Source organism: Eurytemora carolleeae, unplaced genomic scaffold, assembly GCF_000591075.1.
Source record: "Eurytemora carolleeae unplaced genomic scaffold, Eaff_2.0 scaffold1774, whole genome shotgun sequence".
Taxonomy (NCBI): Eukaryota; Metazoa; Arthropoda; class Copepoda; order Calanoida; family Temoridae; genus Eurytemora; species Eurytemora carolleeae.
The window spans coordinates 16,633-42,502 of record NW_019397665.1 but is presented as its reverse complement, the minus strand read 5'-3'; the positions used below and the strand labels follow the sequence as shown (position 1 = coordinate 42,502).

The 25,870-nt window shown below is 32.0% G+C and overlaps 1 protein-coding gene across 1 annotated transcript in view; it reads right to left on the bottom strand.

The window, feature by feature from the left end:
- Positions 1-25,870, bottom strand: part of LOC111715410 (cGMP-gated cation channel alpha-1) — a gene marked incomplete at its 3' end in the record, with an annotated part of 37,908 nt that overhangs the window by 5,248 nt on the left and 6,790 nt on the right. Inside the window, 5 exon segments of the mRNA XM_023490722.1 lie at positions 2,567-2,642; positions 4,304-4,401; positions 6,993-7,067; positions 13,002-13,050; positions 15,545-15,623. Of these exon segments, the coding sequence (XP_023346490.1) occupies positions 2,567-2,642; positions 4,304-4,401; positions 6,993-7,067; positions 13,002-13,050; positions 15,545-15,623 (377 nt within the window).

Below are 25,870 nucleotides of genomic sequence, written 5' to 3'. Positions count from 1 at the left end.
ATTGGTGTTTTTAAATATAGTTTTTTTCTCAACTAAGTTTAAGATTAAAAAAACTTTTTTTCATGATAGCTTATAAACACTTTTAAGCCAGTTCTTGATTTAATCATCTGCAGGAGAATTAAAAAAAAATTGAAATTGTCAAAAATTCAAAGTTATGAGCTGTGTTACTGTATAGTGTATAGTGTGAAATAGTCAACTTAGTCTTGTGACCTGGAATAAAAATATAGAAACTTTGAAACTACCCAAATATTCCCAAAATCCCCAAAGACTTTTAAAATCCCCAAATCTGCACTTTTAAGGAAAATCCTCCAAGGTTTGTCAGTCTGGCTAGATTTTGATAATTTTGATAATTCTCAAGATATTTAGTTTCCTCTGACCAGAATATATCATTGATTTTTCATGCGAAAGATGTCAGGGTGTGACATCGGTGTTTGGTTTACTAATATAGACAGTACACTGCAGTACAAAAAATGCGCGCACTTCTGAAATAACTATCTTTACAATTATAATTCTTAGTTCCACACCATCAATATATAGGCCTTGCGTGAAAGCCGTTAATTTGTTATGCCAAACCCAACCTGAATTTAAATACTTAAAAGTTAGAATCTTTTAATGGATGTCATTACCATCTAATGACAGGTTTTTGGCCTCAAATTTAACAATATTTCATTAGGGCTGATTTAGATCTAACGGAAAGTTGTCCTTGGTTAAGTAAAATTTCCTTAACTTCCATGTCAAGAAGTTTTAAATAACTATAATTTCCAGTAGTTGTACTTAATTTTATCGCTTTTGGGATGAAAATGTTCGAATTTTTCACAAAAACTTTGCAGAGCGAATGATTAATTAAATAAATTGTCCCAAAAGTCGTTAAGTAACTTAACCTCCCTCTTTTGGGGGAATCTAAGGTCGGTAATGTTGATTAATAGGGGTTAAAAGTATTTTTTATCTTAAATGATAAACAAATTAACATTCCAACATTCAATATATGCACCTGACCTCAAACTTCTAGCTGTGTTTGTGTTTAACAGTGTTTGTATGTTAGATCCATAGATTGTTTAACAATATAGATAGAACATTATATGTCGTCTTTTTCATTGATTAACAATACAGATAGAACATTAGATGTCGTCTTTTTCAAGATTGAGGGTTTTTTTCGTTCACAAAAATCCTGAGGCAGAAGCCCAAATAAGTTACGTGCATTCCGCGTTACATTACTTGGGGCTTCTGCCTCAGAGTTATTGTGAACCCTTAAATCTTGAAAAGACGACATCTGGTGTTCTATCTGTATTGTTATTTATCTATGGTTAGCTGGTTTGCATCACTTAGTAAAACTTTGGACAAATATGATGGGGGGGGGGGGAATAATAATATTTATATGAGTAAAGGACCGGGCTATAACAAAAACAATTATTAATATTGGATCCGTCTTACAAAAGAAGAAAAACATATTCTTTGTATTCTTATTTTTAGAATAATATTTTCATATGTACGTTGTACAGGGTGAAGAAAGACATAAAAAAAAACATTTCTTTGCTTCGAACCAAATAAAATTCAAGTGAGCGTCCATATGTTGGTATTATTTTGCAAGGCCAAATATTTTATACATAACACAATTTATAATCCAAACCTTCATGGAAATAAATATTTTGTAAAAAATATCTGTTGCTTTTTGTCCAGAATACCCACGTACCTTGATAAAACAATGTATTCAGAGATATCGTGGAATATATCCCTCCCCCCTTTCCCGGGGCGTTATATATTTTAACGTCTCTTGACCAACATTACCCTCTATAGCGGGATGTTGAGTTACTTAAGTAACTATTCCTTGGGACAATTAAAAAAACATCCCGGTTTGCGAAGTTTTCGTGATGTTTTGTAGACAAAGGACTTGAGTCTTTGTCACAAACTCAAATTTTCTAATCCTTATATTTTAGCAATTTGATGGTGCAAACCTTGATATTTCAAACTTAGATTATTTGATCTATAACCAGAATTCATAGTTTGAAATATCTAAGGTCTACGGCATTGGGTTGCAAAGATATAGGGATTAGAAAATTTGAGTTTGTGACAAAGACTCAAAATCCTTTGGTCTTGGGTCTTGGTCAAGTAAAATACTAGCTTCCGCCAGAAGGGGACGGTGGGGCACGGTGTTGTATTTTCGGGGGTCAGGGGGGTGACTGGTTTTTGCCGCAATATTCCTTTTTTGAATGAATGAATTGTGGCTAGCATTGATTTTTAATGATTTCAATTTATAATTACTTTTTCCGTTCATAAATGTATCCTTAATAAATGGATCCTGTAAACTCACAATATATATAGTAGATGTCGTCTTTGTTAAAGCGCGGTATATTTCGAGAAAAAAAAATTTTACAGCAAAAGTACAAGAAAGCACATCGGTTTCAGGATACTCTAAGTATATAAATAGATTCTTAATTTATGAATTTATAAATAGCCATCTAAAATTTAAAAAAGATTTCTTTTAAAAGACATCTTAAGAAGCCAAGCCTTATTTGACATAAATAAGAGGTTTTTGGAATAAACTCATAACAATATTTTTATTTTTTACCTTATCTTGAATTTCTTTTTTTCTGTTCTCTCTCTGCCGTCGGGTAACATCCATCTCAGAGGAAGCATTGCAACTTCTAAAGGGTACCATTGCCAATTGTACATGTCTTTTTTTAATGAAGAATCATTTGAAAGTACAACGTAAGAGAGAGATTTAAAGACTAATTACAATTTAAGCAAACACAGCCTTCACAATTAATTTCCAATGGAATTGAGTCTCTGCCACAACCTCTAATTTCATCTTCGCAACACAATGTCGTAGACCTTTGATATTTCAAACTTTAATTCTGTTAGATAAAAAATAAGTTTGAAATAAGTTTACATCATCAGGTTGCAAAGTTATTGGGATTAGAAAATTCGATTTTGTGGCAAAGACTCAACTTCTTTGGAAATTATTTATTTTACGCTGGACAAATCAAACTTTTCGTAATTCGGGCAATTCATACTCTTTAAGTATGGGACATGAAATTGGAAAATGGAAAATGGAAGAATCAAACTTGTCTCACTTCGTTCAATTTATATTTTGTAAATATGTTAGAGCTGTGAGATCAGATTTTCTGCTTAAATTCTCTTAAACTGTCCGTTATTTTTCAAGTAATCCTCCCAGTTTGAAATAAAAATAAAATAATGCCTGATTCATAATTGAGACCTTGATTTCTATAAACTTGAAAAGTGTTTAATTCTGTTCATTTCTCAAGCAAAAAATATAATCATTTTTCAAAAAAACATGAACATCTAGTTCGTTCGGATTTAGACAACGCTATTAAGGGAATCGCACATGCTACTCTATCAAATAAGGGTACCTTTAAATTCCGTTTACAGTCCCTTTAAACAAAAACTAAATTCGATTAAATCCACATTAAACTATGATAAAGATAAGAGAAACATAAAACTATACATTAACTTTTAGTAGAAAAAGAAGCCTTATATTTTATTGAAAAGTTTTGTTCTTCCTAGTTTAACTTTACGACATTTAATTGTTGAGTTTAATTTTTATTATGGCCATTAACATTAATTCTAAAATACGAGATTTTATTTTGTACATTTAAAGATTAAGAAAACCATTTTAGAACTATTAAAGGGAAAGTTATCGTAAATTCAAAGTGAGTCACAAATGTAAAATTTAATCAACAACGGGTGGTGCTCTTTAAACATTTGTCTGAGAACAAGTAATAGCCTTGTTTTTCTATAATTTAAATATTTCAATTCTTAGCACGATTCTAATAATTATAATAATAATTCTGCCCCTTTAGTAGAAGTAAATTCAACCTGAAGCATAAAGTCTTACCGCGTCAACCTTGTTGCACCGGCTAGTCCTGTCCATAGAGCTAGGTAAAATACAAAACTGGGAAAGGTTGACCGGCCGGCTCGGAAATTCAAATGTACTACGGCTGCCCGTTATAAGGGCTTAAAGCATAAAGCCTTTTTAAAGAAGGGTCTCTTACATTCATTACGAACATTCCATCTTTTTTGAAGTGACTGCAAATTTCAACTTGACCTCCATTGATATAGAGTGGCATCCCAGATGGACACTGGTAACCTTTAAAGCTTGGTCATTTTAAGTGATATTACATAGTCATGTTTTTGATCATGAAAATTGATTATTTTCATTTGTGTTTTATCTACAATAGTGATTTGCGCATCTCTTGCTTCAGAAAAATTGGCGAAATTATCAGAATTAAACAAATTTCACAGGTTTAAAGAGTACCGTTGTGAATCAAATGAGAAAGTTTTATACCTGACAGGTTTATGGGTAGGTGAAGGGGATTTTGGATTAGGAGGAGAGATTAACCTAGTTTTACCCTTAGAGTCTAGCAGGGACTGTCGGGATCCAACCTGGAGATATCAAAACCATTTTAGTTATTTTAGTTTTTAATTTATTTTATTTCTTGACAACCCAAGGTTGTATAATAAGGTTGGGTACTCTCGACGGAAAATGTCGTCTCCTAAGCATATAAATTTGGCTTGTCTGTCTGTTTGTTTTTCTGTCTGTTTGTATCCAATTAACGTCAAAACGGCTGAACCGATCGGGCCCAAATTTTTTGCGTGACATCACGTGACCACAGGGAATGTTTATGAATGATAAAAATTTTTAAAAAATGTATTTTTAATTTTTTAAAAAAATTAAATTCTTGAAAATCCGCGAATTTTTTCTTTTTAAATCCGCAACATTTTTTTCTTCTTTCTTTTAAAATGTAAACAAAAAGAACATGTTCAAAATTTAAATAGAAGATGGGCGCGAAGCGCCCTAAAAGCCTAGTAGATAAAAAACCTCATGTGACGTCACTGATTATAGAGGTGATAACGACGTCATATGAGCTGGTTTTATCCGCTTAAAAGACGACATTTTCCGTACATTGGTGCAACCTAATCTGAAAACTTTTTTTAATCTCTTGATCTTGATCTCAATATCATTTCACTTATTCCTTCAGAATACAGTAACACTTTGAGGTATCGAATAAAAATCAAATTAAACTGCAGATTAACAAAAGATTAAGATTAAGCATTTTTATCTCGATATCCACAATACAAAAGTACCCAGAGATGGGAACTTTTAAATGGGATATCCTTAATCCTGATCGGATAATTAATCTGGAGATTAAAAATGAGTGGAGAACAAGCAATATTTAATCTGCAGATTAGGAAAAAGAGTGGATTAAGCCTTAATCCCGATATCCACCATTCTAAAGTTTTCAACTCAGCTCTAATATCAACGTTTTACAACATCAGGTTGCAAAGATTAGGGATGAGAAAACTCTCGTTGGACAAATTGTGTTTCTTGTTTTTTGATCTGAGCAACAAGCCAAATTCATCCAATAAAATTTGAAGACTGATCGAAATTATTTCGTACTGATAAAAGTATAATTTTCTCATATTTTTTTTCTTATTTTTAGATTGCTCCGAAAACATCTGTAGACTGTGTAGAGGGTATGACGTCAATATGAAATGTATGAAATTTTCATTTGTATCGCCTACAACTTTTAAATCCGTCTTTCTATATAAATTTATGAGTCTTTTTCTGAGTAAAAAATATCTAAAATTCTTTTTTGACTGAATTCATGAAAACCAAAGTTTCAAGAAAAAATGCAATTCAACTTGATTGAGCTAATTCTTGTGAATTTATAATATATAATATAATTTTTTTATCCAAATTTATTGACTAATTTATCAGAAATAGCTCTTTTAGTTTGGATTTTGAAACAATATTTTGATTTCTATGTTAATCGTTTTTTTATGATTTTTGTATGAAGCTTGTGTTACTAAAACAAAAACATCTTGATAAGATGTCCAAAAAGTGTCCAATTAAGTGTTTTTTTTTGTTGCTAATTTATTTACAACTTTATGGCCAGCCTTTATCCTAGCAAGCAATCTTTATAGTTTGAAGAAAAAGAATCAAGATCAAAAAAAAGGTCATTGGTAGCATTGGGCATATTTCACTTTTAATGAAACAAAAACTGGGTTTTAAAGTTTTTAGAGAGTCCAAAAAAATCTGGATATTTTTATAAAAAGGTGAATATTCTTTCTAAAATGTTTAAAAGGTAAGCAAAATTTGTACTCTGGCACAAGATTTAACCAAAATGTTTTAACAAAACGTTTTTCATTTTTGGCACAATGCAACAAAAACTACTTACAAAGAATACAATATTGAAATATGATAAATATCTACAGTTCTTGAGGAGCCTCTTAACAGTAAAAAGTTTAAAACAAACTAAAAATAACAACAATCTCTACGTATTTATCCTACCATAAATATATTTCAAGTGGACAAAAAAGTTTAAAACTGAACATATCTTTAAACTGTTTGTTGTTTTGTAACATATCCAGTTTTTATTTTAAAAAGATTTCTTGAATGATTTTACTGTCGTCTTTTACAAGCGTGTAATGCCGCAATTATTCTCAAAGTAGCATGACCAGCAGTTTCTAAGCAGTGTAAACTATAAGACTTGCTGTGATGACCTAAATAGAGAATAGTTTTCAAACTTCTGTTTCATCAAACTCTTGAAACTCTTAAATAGAACTCCGATATCTCTGTATTATATTCAGGTCAGGGTAAAGATAACAGTAGAAAATCATAACTTTAGGTTAAAAACGAAGTAATTCTTTAGAAATATTGAAAAAAATTTAAATTAAAAAATATATTATATGTTCAGTAATATCAAAGAACTAGTCTTTCTAAATATTCAATGCAATGTCACCAAAATTCATATGGTACTTTTGATACACAGAAAGTCATTGTTTTCCACTCAAATTAAAAATTTTGTTTTGGCATGCAAGATAAATTATAACTTTGTTTAGAGACACAACTACAGATCAAATATTGCACTAATTAGCTTTATATCAATGAAGATTCTAGATAACGCGCATTTGATGACAAAAAACAAACCAGGAAATTTGTTTCTAAAATTTTTTTTTAATGGTTTTTTTTCCTGGGAGCCAAGACTTTCGCAGCTGAAGGATGTATCTAGGGTGGCAGGGGAGGATACACGGAATTCAGTTGTATCCTGAAAATAGAAAAAAAAGCTGTCAAGGACATTATTAAAGAGCGTAACATGCAGGTTGATTTTGTAAGGCTTCAATTACAAGAAAGAATAGAGGATTGTACAGAACCGTGTTTGCATACCCATTTTGCCTTCCAGTACAGACAAGTTTAGATTTTTATAGATGTCATATCATCTATCATACAATAAACTTAATCATCAGATAGTAGCACATTTCCTGTGGAATAAAATAATAGTTGTGAACATCATTGTACTCTCCGGCGGAGGAAATAATTTAAACTTTTAAAGAAAACAGGATCAATATATGTAAAGTAGCGATTACATTTTTTATTTCCTGGAAAGCTATCTGTATTAAATGGTGGGTTTTGATGTTGAAACTGTCAATTTTTTAGTCTTTAAGATCCATTTCAATTCTTTTGGATATTTTAAAAGATTAACCAATCAGAATCCACAAAACATATGAGAAATTGCATAAATACAAAACTGCTGTTTCATATGAGTTTTTAGCAATTTAAGTTTTTCACTGACAATAATATTGAGTTCAGTCCTTGTAGATTACTAAACTATTTCTGAGCTAATTTTTGTCAAAATATTTATCCCCTTTAAATATCTGTGTTTTTTGTAATTTTAATCTATTGAATCATATATTTTATGCTACTAATATATTTTGATACTACCTATCATTTTAAAAGGTGTAAAGCAATTTATGGGCCTCTCTACAAGTTTTAATATTCAAAGGCTTTGAAGAAAAATTCAATTATTTTTCACTCTGCTTTTTACTACATATTTTCAATTTAAAGGCAAAAAGTACACAATTTTACTTTAGTTCATCATCATAATAATGGGAAATATAAATCCATTTTTCCATTTAAGGATTAAATTAAATGAATACTCTAGAAATCAGCCAAGAAGCTGATTAAAAAGTATCCAGGTTCTAGGCAGTGCTTAGGATCTATTTTGATGCGGATCTGGGTCCTGATTCTGCACTGAAAACAAAACTTATCCAGATCTAGGTCATCCTCATTGCTTTAAGATTTACTGAATTTTTTAACAAAGCTGAATTGTCAAATTATTTTGCTTATTTTTATGCTTTAACTTCAAAGATTAAGAAATTTCTATTTTTCAACAGTTCAGATTTGGGTTTTGAGCGTTGTTGCAGTTTTTGGTTGATATTTTGCTCCTTGACCTTGGGTTTGCAGATCCGGATCCGTCTCCAGATCCAGGAAGCCAAAATCTTCAGGATCCAACGAATCCGGATCCAGATCCTAAGCACTGGTTCTAAGGTTGAACCTTCAATAATGGATAGTAACCGGATGTCTGAGAGTTGAATCAACTGATTTGTGATAAAAAAATTTTGTCCTGAGGTGTTGAAGTGTTGAAGTGTTGAAGTGTTAAAGTGTTAAAGTGTTAAAGTATTGAAGTGTTGAAGTGTTGAAGTGTTGAAGTGTGGAAGTGTGGAAGTGTGGAAGTGTTGAAGTGTTGAAGTGTGGGAGTTGTCAATAAAATAAGATTAATAATTTTTTATGTCTGGTTCACTAGCGCTAAAATTTCCGGAAATTTATGAAAATTGCACTTAATATTATTAAGGACTTACAAAATATGATTCACTTCAAAATACAATACAGGGAGAGTCTGTAGAAGTTCCCCTATTAAAAAGGCTATCTATAAATTCTTTGTATTTATCCCAAGATTTCTAGAAAAAAAATCGTGAAGATATGGCCCTTTTTAGAAAAATTAGCCATTGTTTTTGTGACTGTCATGGCTCCCATTGACTTGCAAATTCTTTTGTAGTTTTGCTATTCTTCTATTTATCTTTAGTACTAAACGAGAATAGTGGTTTATGTAGTATTCATATATTATTGTGATATAACCCTGGTTATATGCATTCTGAATGTATATTGAGCAAAATAATTATTATACAGAAATATTTCCTCAGCACCTTATTCTCTTGATACACACAGGACTACAGGGTATACTATAATNTCCTTACTTTAAATGTGTTACGGGTATAATTTGTAAAAATAACCCAAACCAAAAAAGTTTAAAATGTTTTTTAAAATTATTTTTTTCCCCCCAATTGTGTAACAAAAACTAAAATTGTTTGGCTTCAGCCAGAAACTCTTTAAAATTTTAGATTGGAGGGACAATTTAAAAACTTAGGCTTGAGCCGTAATTGCTTTAAATCAACTTTAAGACCCGATCTTTGACCCAACTCTGACGACAGCTTGTGTCACATGATTGACAGCTGAAAGATCTTCCGCTCGACTTAAGGAGTTAGGCCCAATGAAAATAAAACCGACCTTGGTTGGTTTTAGTGGAGAATAAGGCGGAATGTTGAGTCTTATTCTCATCAAAACCTGGAATGCGCCAATTCCTACCATGAAAATCCGCCAAATAGAATATTAAACTGGTTTTTTGAACCCAACTCTGTGGAAAATAAGATGCAGCTTGAATCTGAAAGTTCAAGCCTAACTACAGCTTAGACCCGAGCCATATTTTCCTGAATTTTTTAAATCGCGGGCTCAGTTTCTGTAGACTAAAGACATCCCTAACCCATCAAGCTTACAACCTGTAAATTATGTTACAAAATGCATTTGGAGCAGAATGCTCAAGTAATCTTTCAAATAGAGGAAATCACTCTGATGACAGAAAAGGTTTGGGTCGGAAGCACACTCAGAGCACATGCTAAGCTGCAAATCCATTTGTTGAGGTCTTTTATGGGTAGGATGGTGCAGGTTACCTCTGTCAAGAGAGTAATCTGTTTCCTACATCCTCTAAACTTCTTTTGGGACTAGGAAAAGTGTCAAAGTTGTGTACATTTCTAGGTTTAAATATCCAATAAGGGAAACTTTCGTTAATTGTCAATAACCATTAAAAATTCAACATAAAGTTTGAAAATCTTGACATGGGACTTTCAATACTTCCAACATTAGTAAAGTGCAGGAAGGAGGAATATAACCAACTGTATTACTCCATCTCAACTTTGATTAACCTATCTACTAAAGTGGATGAGGATGAGGCTCAGCACCAAGGTTTACACAAACCTCCTTTGGCAGGCATTCAATCTTACTATTGGTTAGCATTTTACCTGAGGCTGATGGCTTTTGCCTTGCTTTAACTTTTAACCCTCAAAAACCTCTTCTACAGCAACACTTAAACTAAGCTACTGGGATAGGTCAAATAGATAGACTGGTTACTGTCTAAAGTCTGGCCAAGCCATCAAATTTGAAACCAAGCCGGCATAGGATAGGGTGAGGAGAGGAAGGCCAGCCACAACAATTTCTAGTGCGAGGCACATTCTCCTCATTTTCTCGTCCGAGCCACCTCAAAATCCTCGTCCTTCCAATATTATTTTCCAAAAGTGTCTAGTCCTCAAAGATAAAACAATTTTTTAAGAATCGGGCCATGTTAGGGCATAAATGAAATATTGAATTTTGATAAATTGAAAAAAATAGTTTCAATTGAACTAAAGTTTTCAAGTTCTATGTCCTTAAAAATGTTCACCTTTTTTACGTGCATTTTTAGATATTCCTGGTGTAGAATAGCGCAAATAATTTTGAGATTATAGAACTTTAATCTTTTTTCTGAATTAAAGTGAAAACCATAGATATTTTCCGGGTGGTTCCATGGGGAAAATGATAGGCATAGGTAATAGGTATGCCAAATATTTTGCTATTTATTTTATATCTCGAAGGTAGGCTATTACGGAGGCAGAAGTTTTACCTAAATAAAGTTTGACATCATTCTCATGTCTCTAAAGATTTAAACATGATTTAATTATTGCAATCCCCTCTTAGGGTCAGGCGGCCGCGCGTCACTAAGGGGTTGTTCTGGTTCAAATTAAATTTGACTCTAGTCCACTGTGCACCAGGAACACTTTGATATTTTAATATATCCCGGAAAAATATCATTTTTGTATACAGTTATATGTATAAAAGCTTATAGTAAACGGGAAAAGAATGTTCTGGAAAAAAACAAGTCGTTAAAATATTCAGGAGGAAAAACACTGACTAACAGGGTTACACCTCAAAAGAAGAGACTGTAAAGACGACCAAGAAAATGTGACAATCTCAAGGTTGACCTACCTATTCTGCCTGATATATAGTAACCCAATGGCCTATTTAATGATTTGGTAAAGAAACAAACAAGTTTGAAGTGTTCATAGTTTCATAATAGCACACGCAAATCTGCCCCTTTGGTAAAAGTAAATTCAACCTATATGAAGCATAAAGTCTGACCGCGTCAATCTTGTTGCACCGGCTAGTCCTGTCCATAGAGCTAGGTACAGTACAAACTGGGAAAGGTTGACCCGGCTCGGAAATTCAAATGTACTACGGCTGCCCATGTGCAGGGAATCATGAATCTAAGGAAACAGACAGTATCAAATCAGTGCAATCGTCTCTGAAGTCTCATCCTTTGTGGATAACCCTGTATCTGAATATATGAAGTAGCATTTCTGTTTGTCAGTATATTTGTTTGCTTGTTTCTTTGTTTGTCTGGTCATAACTCAGGAAGCCCTTGGCCGATTTTGATTGGAGAACTTAGTGGAACCACAGAAATGTTCTTAGCTTGACTCAACATATTTCTAAGTTGAGTGGGTTCACTTTTATAGAAAATATTTAATTTACAAACAAAGCTGGGTTCCTATAACTTATAGTTTTCATGCAAAGCTAGGTTCCCAAGCTATAAGTACTATATATTTATAAACATAGATAAAGGCATCCCTCCCCCAATAAAGGTTAATTCTACTTTTTTAAACATTTTTATTCTAATATGGACTCAGGAACACCAAAAAATCATTGATTTCAAAATTTAAAATTTAGAGTTTAGACTCAAAAGTTTTTTTTTAAATTGCTACAAAACTAAATTTAAAAAATTAATATTTTACGCAATCGATATAAGATATTTTTTGTTTAATAACAACCTCCAAAGGGAGTTGCGCGCATGCTCCGGAGAGAGAGCCTGTTCTACGCTACTGTTCTACGCGTAACCCCTTCTGCCTCAAGGTTATTGTGAACGAAAAACCCGTAAATCTTGAAAAAGACGACATCTAGTGTTCTATCTGTTATTGTTAATAAATCTATGGAATTAATATTAATCTTTATAATTTTGAAAACTGAGTATTTTAATTGTGATTTCTCTTCAAAAGTGACTTGCGCATTTCTGCTGCAGGACAGCATATAGGAGTTATCCGAATTATACCCTTTTAACCTGAACAAAACACTTTCTTCCAAATTATTGATCAAATAAATGTTTTCAGTGTACAATTTTCAATCAGGCTTTGCCATCTTTGCGTGGAGGAATATTGAAATTACGCTTTTAAAGATTTTATTCTTTTCAGATAAAGCTCGAATATCGGTTTAGGTCAAGTCTAGTTAGATTTAAATAATTTTGAAATTCAGCAAATTGGCGAAACAGTGAAATCAAATAGTTTTATTTTGATTTTTGAAATAAGTTTCTTTCCTACCCTTTGATATAGCCTAGGTTTAATTCCTACCCTTTGATAGAGCCTAGGTTTATTTACTACCCTTTGATATAGCCTAGGTTTATTTACTACCCTTTGATATAGCCTAGGTTTATTTACTACCCTTTGATATAGCCTAGGTTTATTTACTACCCTTTGATATAGCATAGGTTTATTTCCTAACCTTTGAGAAGCCTAGGTTTCTTTCTTACCCTTTGATATAGCCTAGGTTTATTTCCTAACCTTTGATATAGCCTAAGTTTATTTCCTAACCTTTGATATTGCCTAGGTTTATTTCCTAACCTTTGATATAGCATAGGTTTATTTCCTAACCTTTGATATAGCCTAGGTTTGTTCCTTAACCTTTGGGGAAAAAAGTTTCTTTCTTAAAAATGGTACCTTTGAAAATATGTTCAAATTTAACTTTGGGGTCTTTCTTTCTTCCTATTGGATGGAATACTTATCTTTCTTACCTTTGGGAAGAAAATCCTTTGATTGTCACTTCCGTTGAAAATCAGCTTACTAATAAAAAAACTTGAATTAATCGCAGAATAAAAGAATTGAGTCTTTGCCACAAACTCTGATTTTCTAATGTCTATATCTTTGCATTTCAATGTCTAAGAAGTTTAAAATATAAAAAGTTTACACAATCAGGTTGCTAAGAAATAGGGATTAGAAAATTTGAGTTTGTGACAAAAACTCAATTCATTTAAAAACTTTAAGAAAAAAAATTGTTAATTCCCGCCATTTTTTCAACTTGAAAATAGTCTGTGAATAATGTTTACTACAGCCAATCTCATATATAAGAATACATAGCAAAAGCGCATGAAATCCCGTTTTGAAATTATTTAAAAATTTATGACAGCTGTTATACTTCATCATTGGTCTGCACAAAAAGAAAGCTTATGAGATGTGCGAAGCTTTAAAGGGTTGAATACGATTTATGAAAATATATCCAAATTCATTGTAAAGTCATAAGTTTTTTAATAATTCTTAAGAAACTGCTTTTTATTTTTAATTCAATTTAATTTGTTAATATCCCTAAAATATGCAGGACAACAAATTATATATAGTTAACTAGTTTTTCCGCGGCATTTGATCTAAATATGTTTAGAATACGACGTTATAAAAAACTCTTGCTATGTATTCATATATCTGGAATTCACTGTTCAATTGTATCCCGCGCGTATATATTAATACTATGGAGACAACTTGAATTCTGAATAAAATAAAGCTGTTAAACAGCATGGATACAAGTAAGCTGTTAAACAGCATGGATACAAGTAAGCTGTTAAACAGCATGGATACAAGTAAGCTGTTAAACAGCATGGATACAAGTAAGTCCAGAAAGGCTTTTTTTCTTTTATCACTTGTAATTCGAAAAAAGCTTGTTATCAATAAAAACTTAAATAAAAAAATTGTCATCATTGTATTGACATAATTGCCTACCACTGGAAATTATGGAAATGGAAAATATTACAGATATATTTTATTTTGCCAAAATATTAAAATAATATCTAATATCCATTTTCCCTTGACGAAAATACAAATTTTCTAACATTTACTTCAAACGAATTTTTTCAAGAATTTAAATTTTCATAAAAAGAATTATCTTCTCCAAGAATTGGTAACCGCCTAAAAGTTTCTCTGAAAACTTTACTAAATTTTGACACTAAAAAGTCCTTAAAATAAAAAGTCTGAAAATAAAGTCCTACATTTTGAAGACTTTATTCTTTAGGACTTTTCGTCTGGTTCCAGTATGATTTTATACAAAAGGTTTCCGGAAAAAGTTCTCTAGTTTTTTTTTTAAATCTCATAGAACTTTTGTGTTGTTAATCCTTGATTAAGCATTAAACTCCTCTTCGATATCCTGTGGTGGAGAAATCAAGCATTTATCCTCAAAATTTAAAATTGCCCACATTGGATATCGAGAGGAAAAGTTCAAGATTAACAATACTTTACACAAAAGTTCTCTGAACATATTTAGAGATATATCAATTATAAAAGTTACAAAACTAAAAAATATTTTTCTACTTTTTAATGAAATTACCAAACTGAGACAATTGTTTAATTCTCTTTATGATATAAAGGGTTTACTACAAAGGATGATACTAAAAAGACAACTTTTATCTTTTTTAATATTACTAGCTGAAGGGCCCGGCGTTGCCCATGGAAAAAAATTTGAAAAAATATTTTTTTTTTTGAACAAAAATTTTCGAAGTTTTTTAGCTTATAACCCTCCCCAGCCACCCCTGAGTGTCCACAAAAATTCCAGCTCAATCGGTCCAGCCATTTGGCCGGCTATAGGCAACTTATTAATATACGAATGTCTTGTTTTATTATATAGATAATTTAAAAATTAAACTTGGCGTTTTGCCTTCAATACAGAAAGTATAATAAATGATTTATCCAAGGAAGAAACAAATTTACAGCTCTAGGAAACTTAAAATGGAAAAGAATAAAGAAAAGTCGACTTTGAAGTTTTATCATGTTTGGTGAACCCTGTATACCTGGAGGATGGTGAACCCTGTATACCTGGAGGATGGTGAACCCTGTATACCTGGAGGATGGTGAACCCTGTATACCTTGAGGATGGTGAACCCTGTATACCTAGGAGGATGGTGAACCCTGTATACCTGAAGGATGGTGAACCCTGTATACCTGGAGGAGGATGAACCCTGTATACCTGGAGGATGGTGAACCCTGTATACCTGGAGGATGGTGAACCCTGTATACCTGAAGGATGGTGAACCTTGTATACCTGGAGGATGGTGAACCCTGTATACCTGGAGGATGATGAACCCTGTACCTGGAGGATGGTGAACCCTGTATACCTGGAGGATGGTGAACCTTGTATACCTGGAGGATGGTGAACCCTGTACCTGGAGGATGGTGAACCCTGTATACCTGGAGGATGGTGAACCATGGAGGATGGTGAACCCTATACCTGGAGGATGGTGAACCCTGTACCTGGAGGATGGTGAACCCTGTACCTGGAGGATGGTGAGCCCTGTACCTGGAGGATGGTGCCGTAGAATGACCGGAGCCAGGGGGAACACTTGACCGAGGACTATCAAACCAGTTCCCTGTACAACCTGGAGAATACAAGGTTTAGTTAAACCATATCCCTGTACAACCTGGAGAATACAAGGATTAATCAAACCAGTTCCCTGTTCAACCTGGAGAATACAGGCTTTAATTAAACCAGTTCCCTGTACAACCTGGAGAATACAGGCTTTAATTAAACCAGTTCCCTGTACAACCTGGAGAATACAAGGTTTAATTAAACCAGTTCCCTGCACAACCTGGAGAATTCAAGGTTTAATTAAACCAGTTCCCTGTACAACCTGGAGAATTCAAGGTATAATTAAACCAGTTCCCTGTTCAACCTGGAGAATACAGGCTTTAATTAAACCAGTTCCCTGTAAAACCTGGAGAATACAAGGTTTAATTAATCCAGTTCCCTGTACAACTTGGAGAATTCAAGGATTAATTAAACCAGTTCCCTGTTCAACCTGGAGAATTCAAGGGTTAATTAAAACAGTTTTCTGTACAACCCAGAGAATATAAGGTTTAATTAAACAAGTTCCCTGTACAACCTGGAGAATACAAGGTCTAATGAGACCAGTTCCCTACACAACCTGGAGAATGCAAGGTTTAATTAAACCAGTTTCCTACACAACCTGGAGAATACAAGGTTTGATTAAACTAGTTCCCTACACAACCTAGAAAATACAAGGTTTAATTTAACCAGTTTTCTGTACAACCTGGAGAATACAAGGTTTAATTTAACCAGTTTTCTGTACAACCTGGAGAATACAAGGTTTAATTTAACCAGTTCTCTGTACAACCTGGAGAATACAAGGTTCAATTTAACCAGTTTTCTGTACAACCTGGAGAATACAAGGTTTAATTAAACCAGTTCTCTGTACAACCTAGAGAATACAAGGTTTAATTTAACCAGTTCCCTACATAACCTGGAGAATACAAGGTTTAATTAAACCAGTTCCCTACACAACCTGGAGAATACAAGGTTTAATTAAACCAGTTCCCTTCACAACCTTGAGAATACAAGGTTTAATTTAACCAGTTTTCTGTAAAACCGGGAGAAAACAAGGTTTAATTTAACCAGTTTTCTGTACAACCGGGAGAAAACAAGGACCCATATCAAACCAGAAAATGAATATCTTTGCAACCTAATATTTTAGAACTTTGATATTTCAAACTATAGATAGTACAATAAGAGTATATTCTATTTATTTGAATAGAATGCAAAAAATTTTGTAGTGTCGACTTAAAAAAAGTTATTGATTAATGCCGCTGAAAATTATATGAACAGAAAAATATAAAACGCTGTTTTGCATCTTGCAGGTTTCTACTCGCAACTTCAAAGGAATATGTGAAACTAGGCTTTTAGGGCGATTCTCAATAAATGAAAAATTACAAAAAGGTTCGCGGATTTTATCCTGTTTTTTTGTCAATTTACGAAAATAGATTTTTTGGATGACAATCTGAGGTCCCACCAAAATTGTGAGTCCGATCGATTCAGTAGTTTTGACGTTTATTGGATACAAACAAGCAAACATACAAGCAAAGTATATAAATAGATTTACTAAAATAAATATGTCTGTTCTGAATATAAAAGTTTTTTTTCAGAATAAAAGTATAAATTAATTTTTAGTAATAATATAAGAGCAGCAGAACATTAATAGATCCATATTATTAGATAGCCGCTAAATTGCTTTATAAAAGTGCCATTGATTCAATAAGTTAAATATTTCCCGCGGCCATTAATCAAAAAATACTTAGAAAATGTCATTTTTAGTATTTTTTTATTGTATTTATGAATTTTGAGAAGTTCAGTAGACAGAAAAAAATTTTCATTTCAATAATGTATCTTATAATCTCCATATATTTTCAATTTTTAAGAAATAAAGCAGAGACATCTAGCGAAGACTTCATTAATTATTGAAGATTTAGAACCAAAACTACACTGCATTACTAATTGGACTAAGAGTGAGCAGCTTGGGCCGTATCACAGAAGACTCCGGTTAATTTGATTTATGTACTTATGTACAGTAGACACTGTACAGACTGTACATACAGCTTATATATGATCAAACGGGATAGTACGCTAAATGAATCCCTTCCAGAGAGATTTAAACTTTAATTATAAGAAAAGAATGATTTTACTGAACGAATGTTTAGTGAGAAAACGGACGAAATAGATGGAAAATAAACGATAATTTTGAGAACGTTAACAAAGAATAAAACGAAGCTCTAAACCTACACATTACACACATAACGATACCATGTAGGATAATAGGATACCTATTCTCTGTAATGGATTTAATTATTCATATTACGACATTGTCATTCTCAATTTTTCAAGTTTCTTCATATTTGCAAGAAGAATTACTCTCACAGATTGATGAGAATTTTCCAAGAAAATTATTGGAAAATTATGGAAATATTAGAAAATTATTTCCGTTTTCAGATATTCCTGTCTTCATACGACAGCATCTTTTTCTTTGGGGGGGGGGGGGGGAAGCTTTTTTAATACTTTTTCTTGCATCTAGTTTCATAGAAAAAAATTAACAAAACTTTTAAATAGATTCTAAGCTTAAAACAAAGAAATTGAGTTTCTGCCACAAACTCTGATTTTCTAATCCCTATTGCAACTTGATGTTGTAGACCCCTGATATTTCAAATTATAAAATCTAATAAATAAAATAGTCTAATTGCTTCAAATATCTAAGGTTTACACAGCCAGGTTGCAAAGATATAGGGATTAGAAAAATGTGGGCTTGTGGCAAAAACGCAATTCCTTATCAAAATAAAGATCAAATATTTACTCTAGAATATAAAGAATTTTAATAAGTTTTAATTTTGTAATTGTAATTTGTAATTATTAATTGTGGCTCTATCTGTGAGTATCTTATCTTTGCACAATGTAAAACAAATAAAAGTTTGCGAATTAAATAAAAAATTTTCGCGCATTTCCAAAATAAATTTTTTTTTTTTATATTTTAGAAACACATTTTTGTAATTTTTGAGCATTCATAAATCTTTCCTGGGGTCATGTAAGGTCCTGATCGGTTCAGCTGTTTTGACGTTTTTTAGATTCAAAAGAACAGACAGGCAGAAAAACCTTTGAAACTTTTTTTTATATTTTTTATTTTATTTTTTATTTCATTGAATGATATATTTATTTTTTTACAGGGAACATATAATTTTTTATTAGGCTTTTATGTTTTCAATGAATATTCTACAATTTTCAACATTTTTTATTAAAATTAAAATTCTTTTTGTGTATATTCTCCCTGTAGATTTAAACCTGCATATTTTAAAATATAAGATAAGAGCCTAGAATAAGACAATTTATTGCATTTAAACTTTTGAATGTAAGTTTACTATATCTCTGCTTTTTACTTATCCAATTTCCATTCTAAATTTCTAACAACTCAGAGTAAAAAATCAATGTAACCCGATTATGATATTCTTAAATTAAAGGAAATTTGAACGTTATTTTAAGAGACCAGCCATTTGAAAGTGTCCTATCCGATTTATTTTAAAGCTCTAACTCATAAAAGGATGACAAAAACGCAAAAATGCTTTTAATTAATAATAACTGTTTATAGAAAATAGATAGTTCTATTTTTTAGCGCAAACAATGATCAGACAAAGGTTTAAAGATGCCGTTGCTAATTGTTAATCTGACATTCAATTTTTTATCGTAAACAATAGCAAATTTTGTAAACAAGGCTTGGTATTCATAACCCAGGACAAAAGTAGTTGAAAGACTAGACTACTAATCAGCTTTCACGGGCTGAGATAAGTAGGCACACATATAGTCGTACCGGCACGACAAGCTATATTCTTACAATCAAATAGATTATCAAGTACAATAGCTGGCAACAGAGAAATTATCAATTATACACAACGTCACAAGTGTCAAATATAACAAGAAAAACGAAATTTTCTCACATTAGTTTACATGTTTTCCAAGATTAAATAAAAAATTGTAAAAACAGAAACTAAAGAACACAATAAATTGCACTTATTTACTGTAAGAAAAGCACTTTATTCTAAAGTTATCACTATTATTGATAATTTTGTCGGACACAAAAACTGATTTGACACTTGTGACGACAGAATACAACTGTACTGAGAGTATACAAATTCCGTTGCCATCTATTGTACTAGAATCTATTTGCTTACAATTAGGTTTTTGACTGCCATCTAAAACCGCCACTTGTTGCATATTATACTCATTCAGAAATATTATATTTATGAATTTAGTCTATTTTTGAAGGTTTTGAATTTCGTAACCAAAAGATCCTTAAACCAAAACTTAAGACAGGGTATCGTTATGAAACCCAATTTTGAAACCCGGGTTTCACGAATGGGGTTGGGTAGTTTTGTGGATATCAATATTTTGTTAAGAATATTAATTTATTTAGTTTCTTCATATTTTCCATTTTTTTCCAATCTCACAAATCAAAATCTACACAAATGTTAAGACCCCAGAAAGAAAACTTGGGAGTTCAGAGCCTGAAATTTAAAAGAGTATCGTTGAACGAAACTTCCGAGTTTCCTTTTTGGGGTCTTATTATTTGTGTAGATTTTGATTTAAGAGATTTGATAAAAATGGTAAGATATAAAGGATTAAATAAAATAATATTTCAAAACAAAAATATCGATATCTACAAAACTGGGTAAACCCATTTGTGAAACCCGGGTTCCAAAACTGGTTTTCATAACGAAACCCTGTCTTAAGTTTTGGGCTCAGTTCGACAATACTTATTTTAGTTTCGGGCTCTGTACTCTCTTATTTCTGATTACAAGTACTCTGACCAATACCAAAATGTCAATTGGACAATTATATAGATGCGTAAGAACTACTAAATGCACATATATACAACTATATATACGTGTATATAGGATATTGGTAGCTGAACCAATAAACAATATCTCAAACTTGACTACGTTTTTACTTGTAATGTATTTATATATATAGCCTCCAAAACACTCTATACTATACATTACATTAAGCCAATATCTAATAGAAATAGGAATATATATGCTTTCTTAATAATATTAAATATTTTATTAACAACCCTTGTAAACCACCCATATTCATAACCACTCAGACATTAAAGGGACTGTTTTTGTAAACCACCCATATTCATAACCACCCAGATATTAAAGTGACTGTTTTTGTAAACCACCCATATTCATAACCACCCAGATATTAAAGTGACTGTTCTTGTAAACCACACATATTCATAACCACCCAGAAATTAAAGGGACTGTTCTTGTAAACCACCCATATTCATAACCACCCAGACATTAAAGTGACTGTTCTTGTAAACCACACATATTCATAACCACCCAGACATTAAAGTGACTGTTCTCGTAAAACACCCATATTCATAACCACCCAGACATTAAAGGGACTGTTCTTGTAAACCACACATATTCATAACCACCCAGTCATTAAAGGGACTGTTCTTGTAAACCACCCATATTCATAACCACCTAGAAATTAAAGTGACTGGTCTCGTAAACCAACCATATTCATAACCACCCCGACATTAAAGGGACTGTTCTTGTAAACTACCCATATTCATAACCACCCAGACATTAAAGGGACAGTTCTTGTATTCATAACCACCCAGACATTAAAGGGAATGTTCTTGTAAACCACCCATATTCATAACCATCCTGACATTAAAGGAACTGTTCTTGTCTTTGCCTAATTCACAACGGTACCCTTTATACCTTAATCTGATAATATGACAGATATCGACATTTTGAAAAGCGTTTAATTTTCAAAATTTGCATTTATTTTGCAGCAAGAAATCCGCAAGTCATTTTAAGAGAAAACCCGACATTGAAAATAACCAATTTTGTAAAGATAAATCATGAATATCTCATAAATTCTTAAGCAGACAAAACTTGATTAACACTTCAAGAAAATATTTGTCAGACGTTATCTTGTTTTTGATTGAAAATGGATCATTACCAATGAAGTGGCTTCTCCAAAGTGACAATTGCACATTTTAATTCAAAACCATACACAACCATATACAATGGAGGTAATTGTCAGAAATAAATTCTTTACAAGCTAGAAAACCGGCATTATCTTCCACATAGTTGATCAGTTAATGCAAGGAAAGTTAATTGCAGTTGCGTATACTCTGCGCACATATTGAAACCAGTTCTCTCTGGGCGGAATTTGTAAACAAGAATAGATGCATCAGTGTTACTCTAGTATCAGAGGAGGATAAAAGCATTAAATTTTAATAATTTTAATAGTTCACATAATAGTTTCCTATGACCAGAATATTTCATCGATTTTTATGTGAAAGATGGATTCCGTGTCAGGCTTCGACATCCGTCTTGTGTTTACATTACCGCCCAGAGACAGTATACTGCAGTACAAAAGATGCGTACACCTCTGAAACAACTTTCCTTGCATTATAACCTTGAGTTAATGCACCTTTAATGAGTATTGTCCTAAATCCAGCATGTCCTTCCTTAAATGAAGGGTAACTTGAAAAAAATGACAGTCCCTTTAACCCGAATTTTAGATAATTTTGATAAGCACGTCCACTTTAATTAAAACACGCACACTCCCTTTAAAAAATTTAAAAAACCCAACCTGATCTAAAACTTTATCAAAAACCCTTTCCAACACTACTCTTAATATACTACTTAAATATCATCATTTTAAAGTTAATTTTGAAATTTTACTTCGCACGAAAATAGAATCTATTTATAATTCATATTGAATCAATAATTTAATTTAATGAAAGTAAATCTAAATGCAATGAAACAGAAAATATATATTTTAATCCACAAAGCAAATGAATTGATTCTTTGCCACAAAATCAGATTTGCTAATCCGTATAACTTTGCAACTTGTAAACCTTTGATATTTCAAACTTAAACTATTTGATCTAACATAGTCTAAGATCTACGACATTGGGTTGCAAAGATATAAGGATTAGAAAATTAGCGTTTGTGACAAAGACTCATTTCCTTTTCAAATCAAAATCCAAGCTCTTAGTCCTACCATTTCTTTGTGGAGTTTTCCTTTCAATTTTGTTTTTGACTCCGCCGAGCAGAAACTTCAAATGGACATCACTCGACATTTAAATATTTGTTTATTTTGGCAAACATTAGACTCGTCGGTCCTCTAGAGGCATACACAATTTTAATGGAGGGGGGGGGGGGGTAAATAAACATCAAAATAATGTTAAAAATATAAATAAAAGAAGAGTAAGATTCATGTCAAAGTTATTTCAGAAAATTTTTTAATTTTGCTTTATTTTTATTGTTTTTATTACGTTTATAAAACTTAAATTAAAGTGGCCTCCATTGGAAGAGGGCCATGTCCGATTTACAACGGTACCCTTTAAATTTCTCACAATTTCTTCCATTGTTCCTCACAGGCAGTCGTAGTACATTTGAATTTCCTAGCCGGGTCAACCTTTCCGGTCCCAGTTTGTACTGTATCGCCCAGACATTGGGTAAAAAAGCAGACACTCAATAGGACTAGCCGGTGCATAAGAGGTTGACGCGGTCAGACTTTAGGCTAAATTTACTTTTACTAAAGGGTCAGAGGTGCGTGTCATGTTCGCAAATCTCTAAGTCACTTTTATAGAAAACCCCCAATTGAAAGAAACCCATTTCTTAAAAAAAGTAATCCGGGGTTTACCGTTCACTGCAGATCCAAGAGGAGAAGATAAGGTTTTTGCAAAACTACTGTTACAACTTTACAGTCGTAACTCTTCTAGTTTTAATTTTACGCTGAGGTACGAGAACAGAAAATTTCTTCGATAACATATTTGAAATTTAAAACATTTTTGTTCTTTTGAATAGCTTTTCATTAACAGCAGTTATACTGATAGACATTTAAGATTTTAATTTAATTTTGATGTGCGTTGTAAATTGGACATGCCTTCTACAAATGGATCGAAGGCCATTTTTAATTACGTTTCCATTTATGTGCATTGATCTACGGTTGATTAAATATATAACTCAACTGAAACTATAATTCGTATATCTTCTCAACCTGATGTCGCAGCCCTTAGATATTTCAAACTTTAAATTTTTCAAGTCCAATAATAAAGATTAAAATATTAAAGGCTAGCACCATTAGGTTTAAAAAAACACTGATATTATAAATAAGCCGAAATAATTTAGAAATTGATTTAGGAATAATTTGCAAAATTCAATTCAGCAAGACTTTTTTAGAAACAATAATTACGAATTAGCCCTTGTCCTGGCATGAAAGTACAAATAATACAAAATACCACCAACTATTACTAAGGTAAAGACACTTTAAATCTTCGTAAATCAAAAAAAAACATCGGAGTCTGAGACAAGTGTTCTGTTCCTTTCTAACTGTTTTCAATTACATAAAAGTTTACGTCACAAGATTTCATTATTGTATTATTCTCCAGTCTTAACACTACACTGTTGCCTTACAGATTGGACACTAGAGTGTTGACAGGGGTGTAGTCAGTCTGATTTACTTATAGTTTTTTTATACAAAATAGCCAAGAAGTAATTATTTTACCGAAATATTAGCAAAAAAATCAGTAACGTTTTTTGACACTTCCTTTATATTTCATCAAAAGAAATTGAGATAAAACTTGTAGCAAAATTTGCTAGATGAGGTATTCTAAAGAGCAAAATTTGCTACATGAGGTATTCTAATGAGCAAAATTTAATACATGAGGTATTCTAATGAGCAAAATTTGCTACATAAGGTATTCAAATGAGCAAAATTTGCTACATGAGGTATTTTAATGAGCAAATTTGCTACATGAGGTATTCTAATGAGCAAAATTTGCTACATGAGGTATTCTAAAGAGCAAAATTTGCTAGATGAGGTATTCTAAAGAGTAAAATTTGCTAGATGAGGTATTCTGAAGAGCAAAATTTGCTACATGAGGTATTCTAATGAGCAAAATTTGCTACATGAGGTATTCTAATGAGCAAAATTTGCTATATGAGGTATTCAAATGAGCAAAATTTGCTACATTAGGTATTTTAATGAGCAAATTTGCTACATGAGGTATTCTAAGGAGCTAATAAATTTTTATCATTTATACTGGATATTTGTGGCTAAGTAAGATCAGAGACAAATATGAACGAACATGAACTGTCTCTAAACTTTAAAAAGCTGTCAATAGAAAGGAATTGAGTCTTTGCAACAAACTCTGAATTTCTAATCCCTATAACTTTGCAACCCAATGTTGTAGACCTTAGATATCAATTCTTTTAAATCAAATGATCTAAGTTTTCAAAGTGAGCAAAGAAACTTTGGGTTTATGGAAAAAATTAATTTTTAGAATAAATAAAACACACTTTTTATTATCTATAAAATTAAGGTAGCCCCCCCCCCTGGTTTTAATCTGGGGATGGGGGGATTAGAACATCTAGAGTATATCCTGTGGTGCCCCTACTACTATTACAATTAACACATGTTCCTTTTGTAAACATCTCAGATTATGCATCTAATATTTGGACTATTTTTATATATATAATGTTAGTTTGTTTTTTTGTTTGTTTGTGATCATAACTCATGAACCCCTAGACTGATTTGCCTCAAATTTTAAATTGAGAAAATTCAGGAGGACCACGGGAAAAATAGCTAAAATCGTAATTTACGACAAAGGACGGGTAATCAGTGGACAAACTATGAAGATTTACACCATTAGTAAATTTGAGTTGGTTAAGTTTTAAATAACCAAGAAAAATACACTTATTATCATCTCTTGTTTTAATCATCAAAAAAGTATTTATATTTCAAAAAGTTTACTATTGTAATAAAACTAGGGGTATGGAGAATAAGTATATCCATCGTTTAGAGGCTCGTTTTTAACCATTCAAAGTTCTATTTTTATTTTAAAGGTTTTCAATCTGCATAATATAAAAAAGCTTTCATGGACTACAAATGTAATAAACATCTCAAATTCTAATAAAGCACCTTAAAAATAAAAAACCTTCAGCTAGTATTTAAAACAGGACCTCCAACAATGCTCCTCCCTAATTTGTAGAACTGTAAAATGCTGAAACTGGGAGGGAATAATATTAAAAGTTTGCAATACACATTACCATTTTCTCGTTTCGCGCCATATTAAAGAAAAATAACACAAGTTTTAAATTTACTAAATTTAAACTGATTAAAATTTTAACATTTATAGAACTAAAATTAGAACTTTTTCTAGGAAGCTATTTCTCTAATATCTTTATAGTTTAATATTTATTGTAATTAAAAAATAAAGAATTTAATAAAGGTAGCTCCACCTCCGCCCCCCCCCCC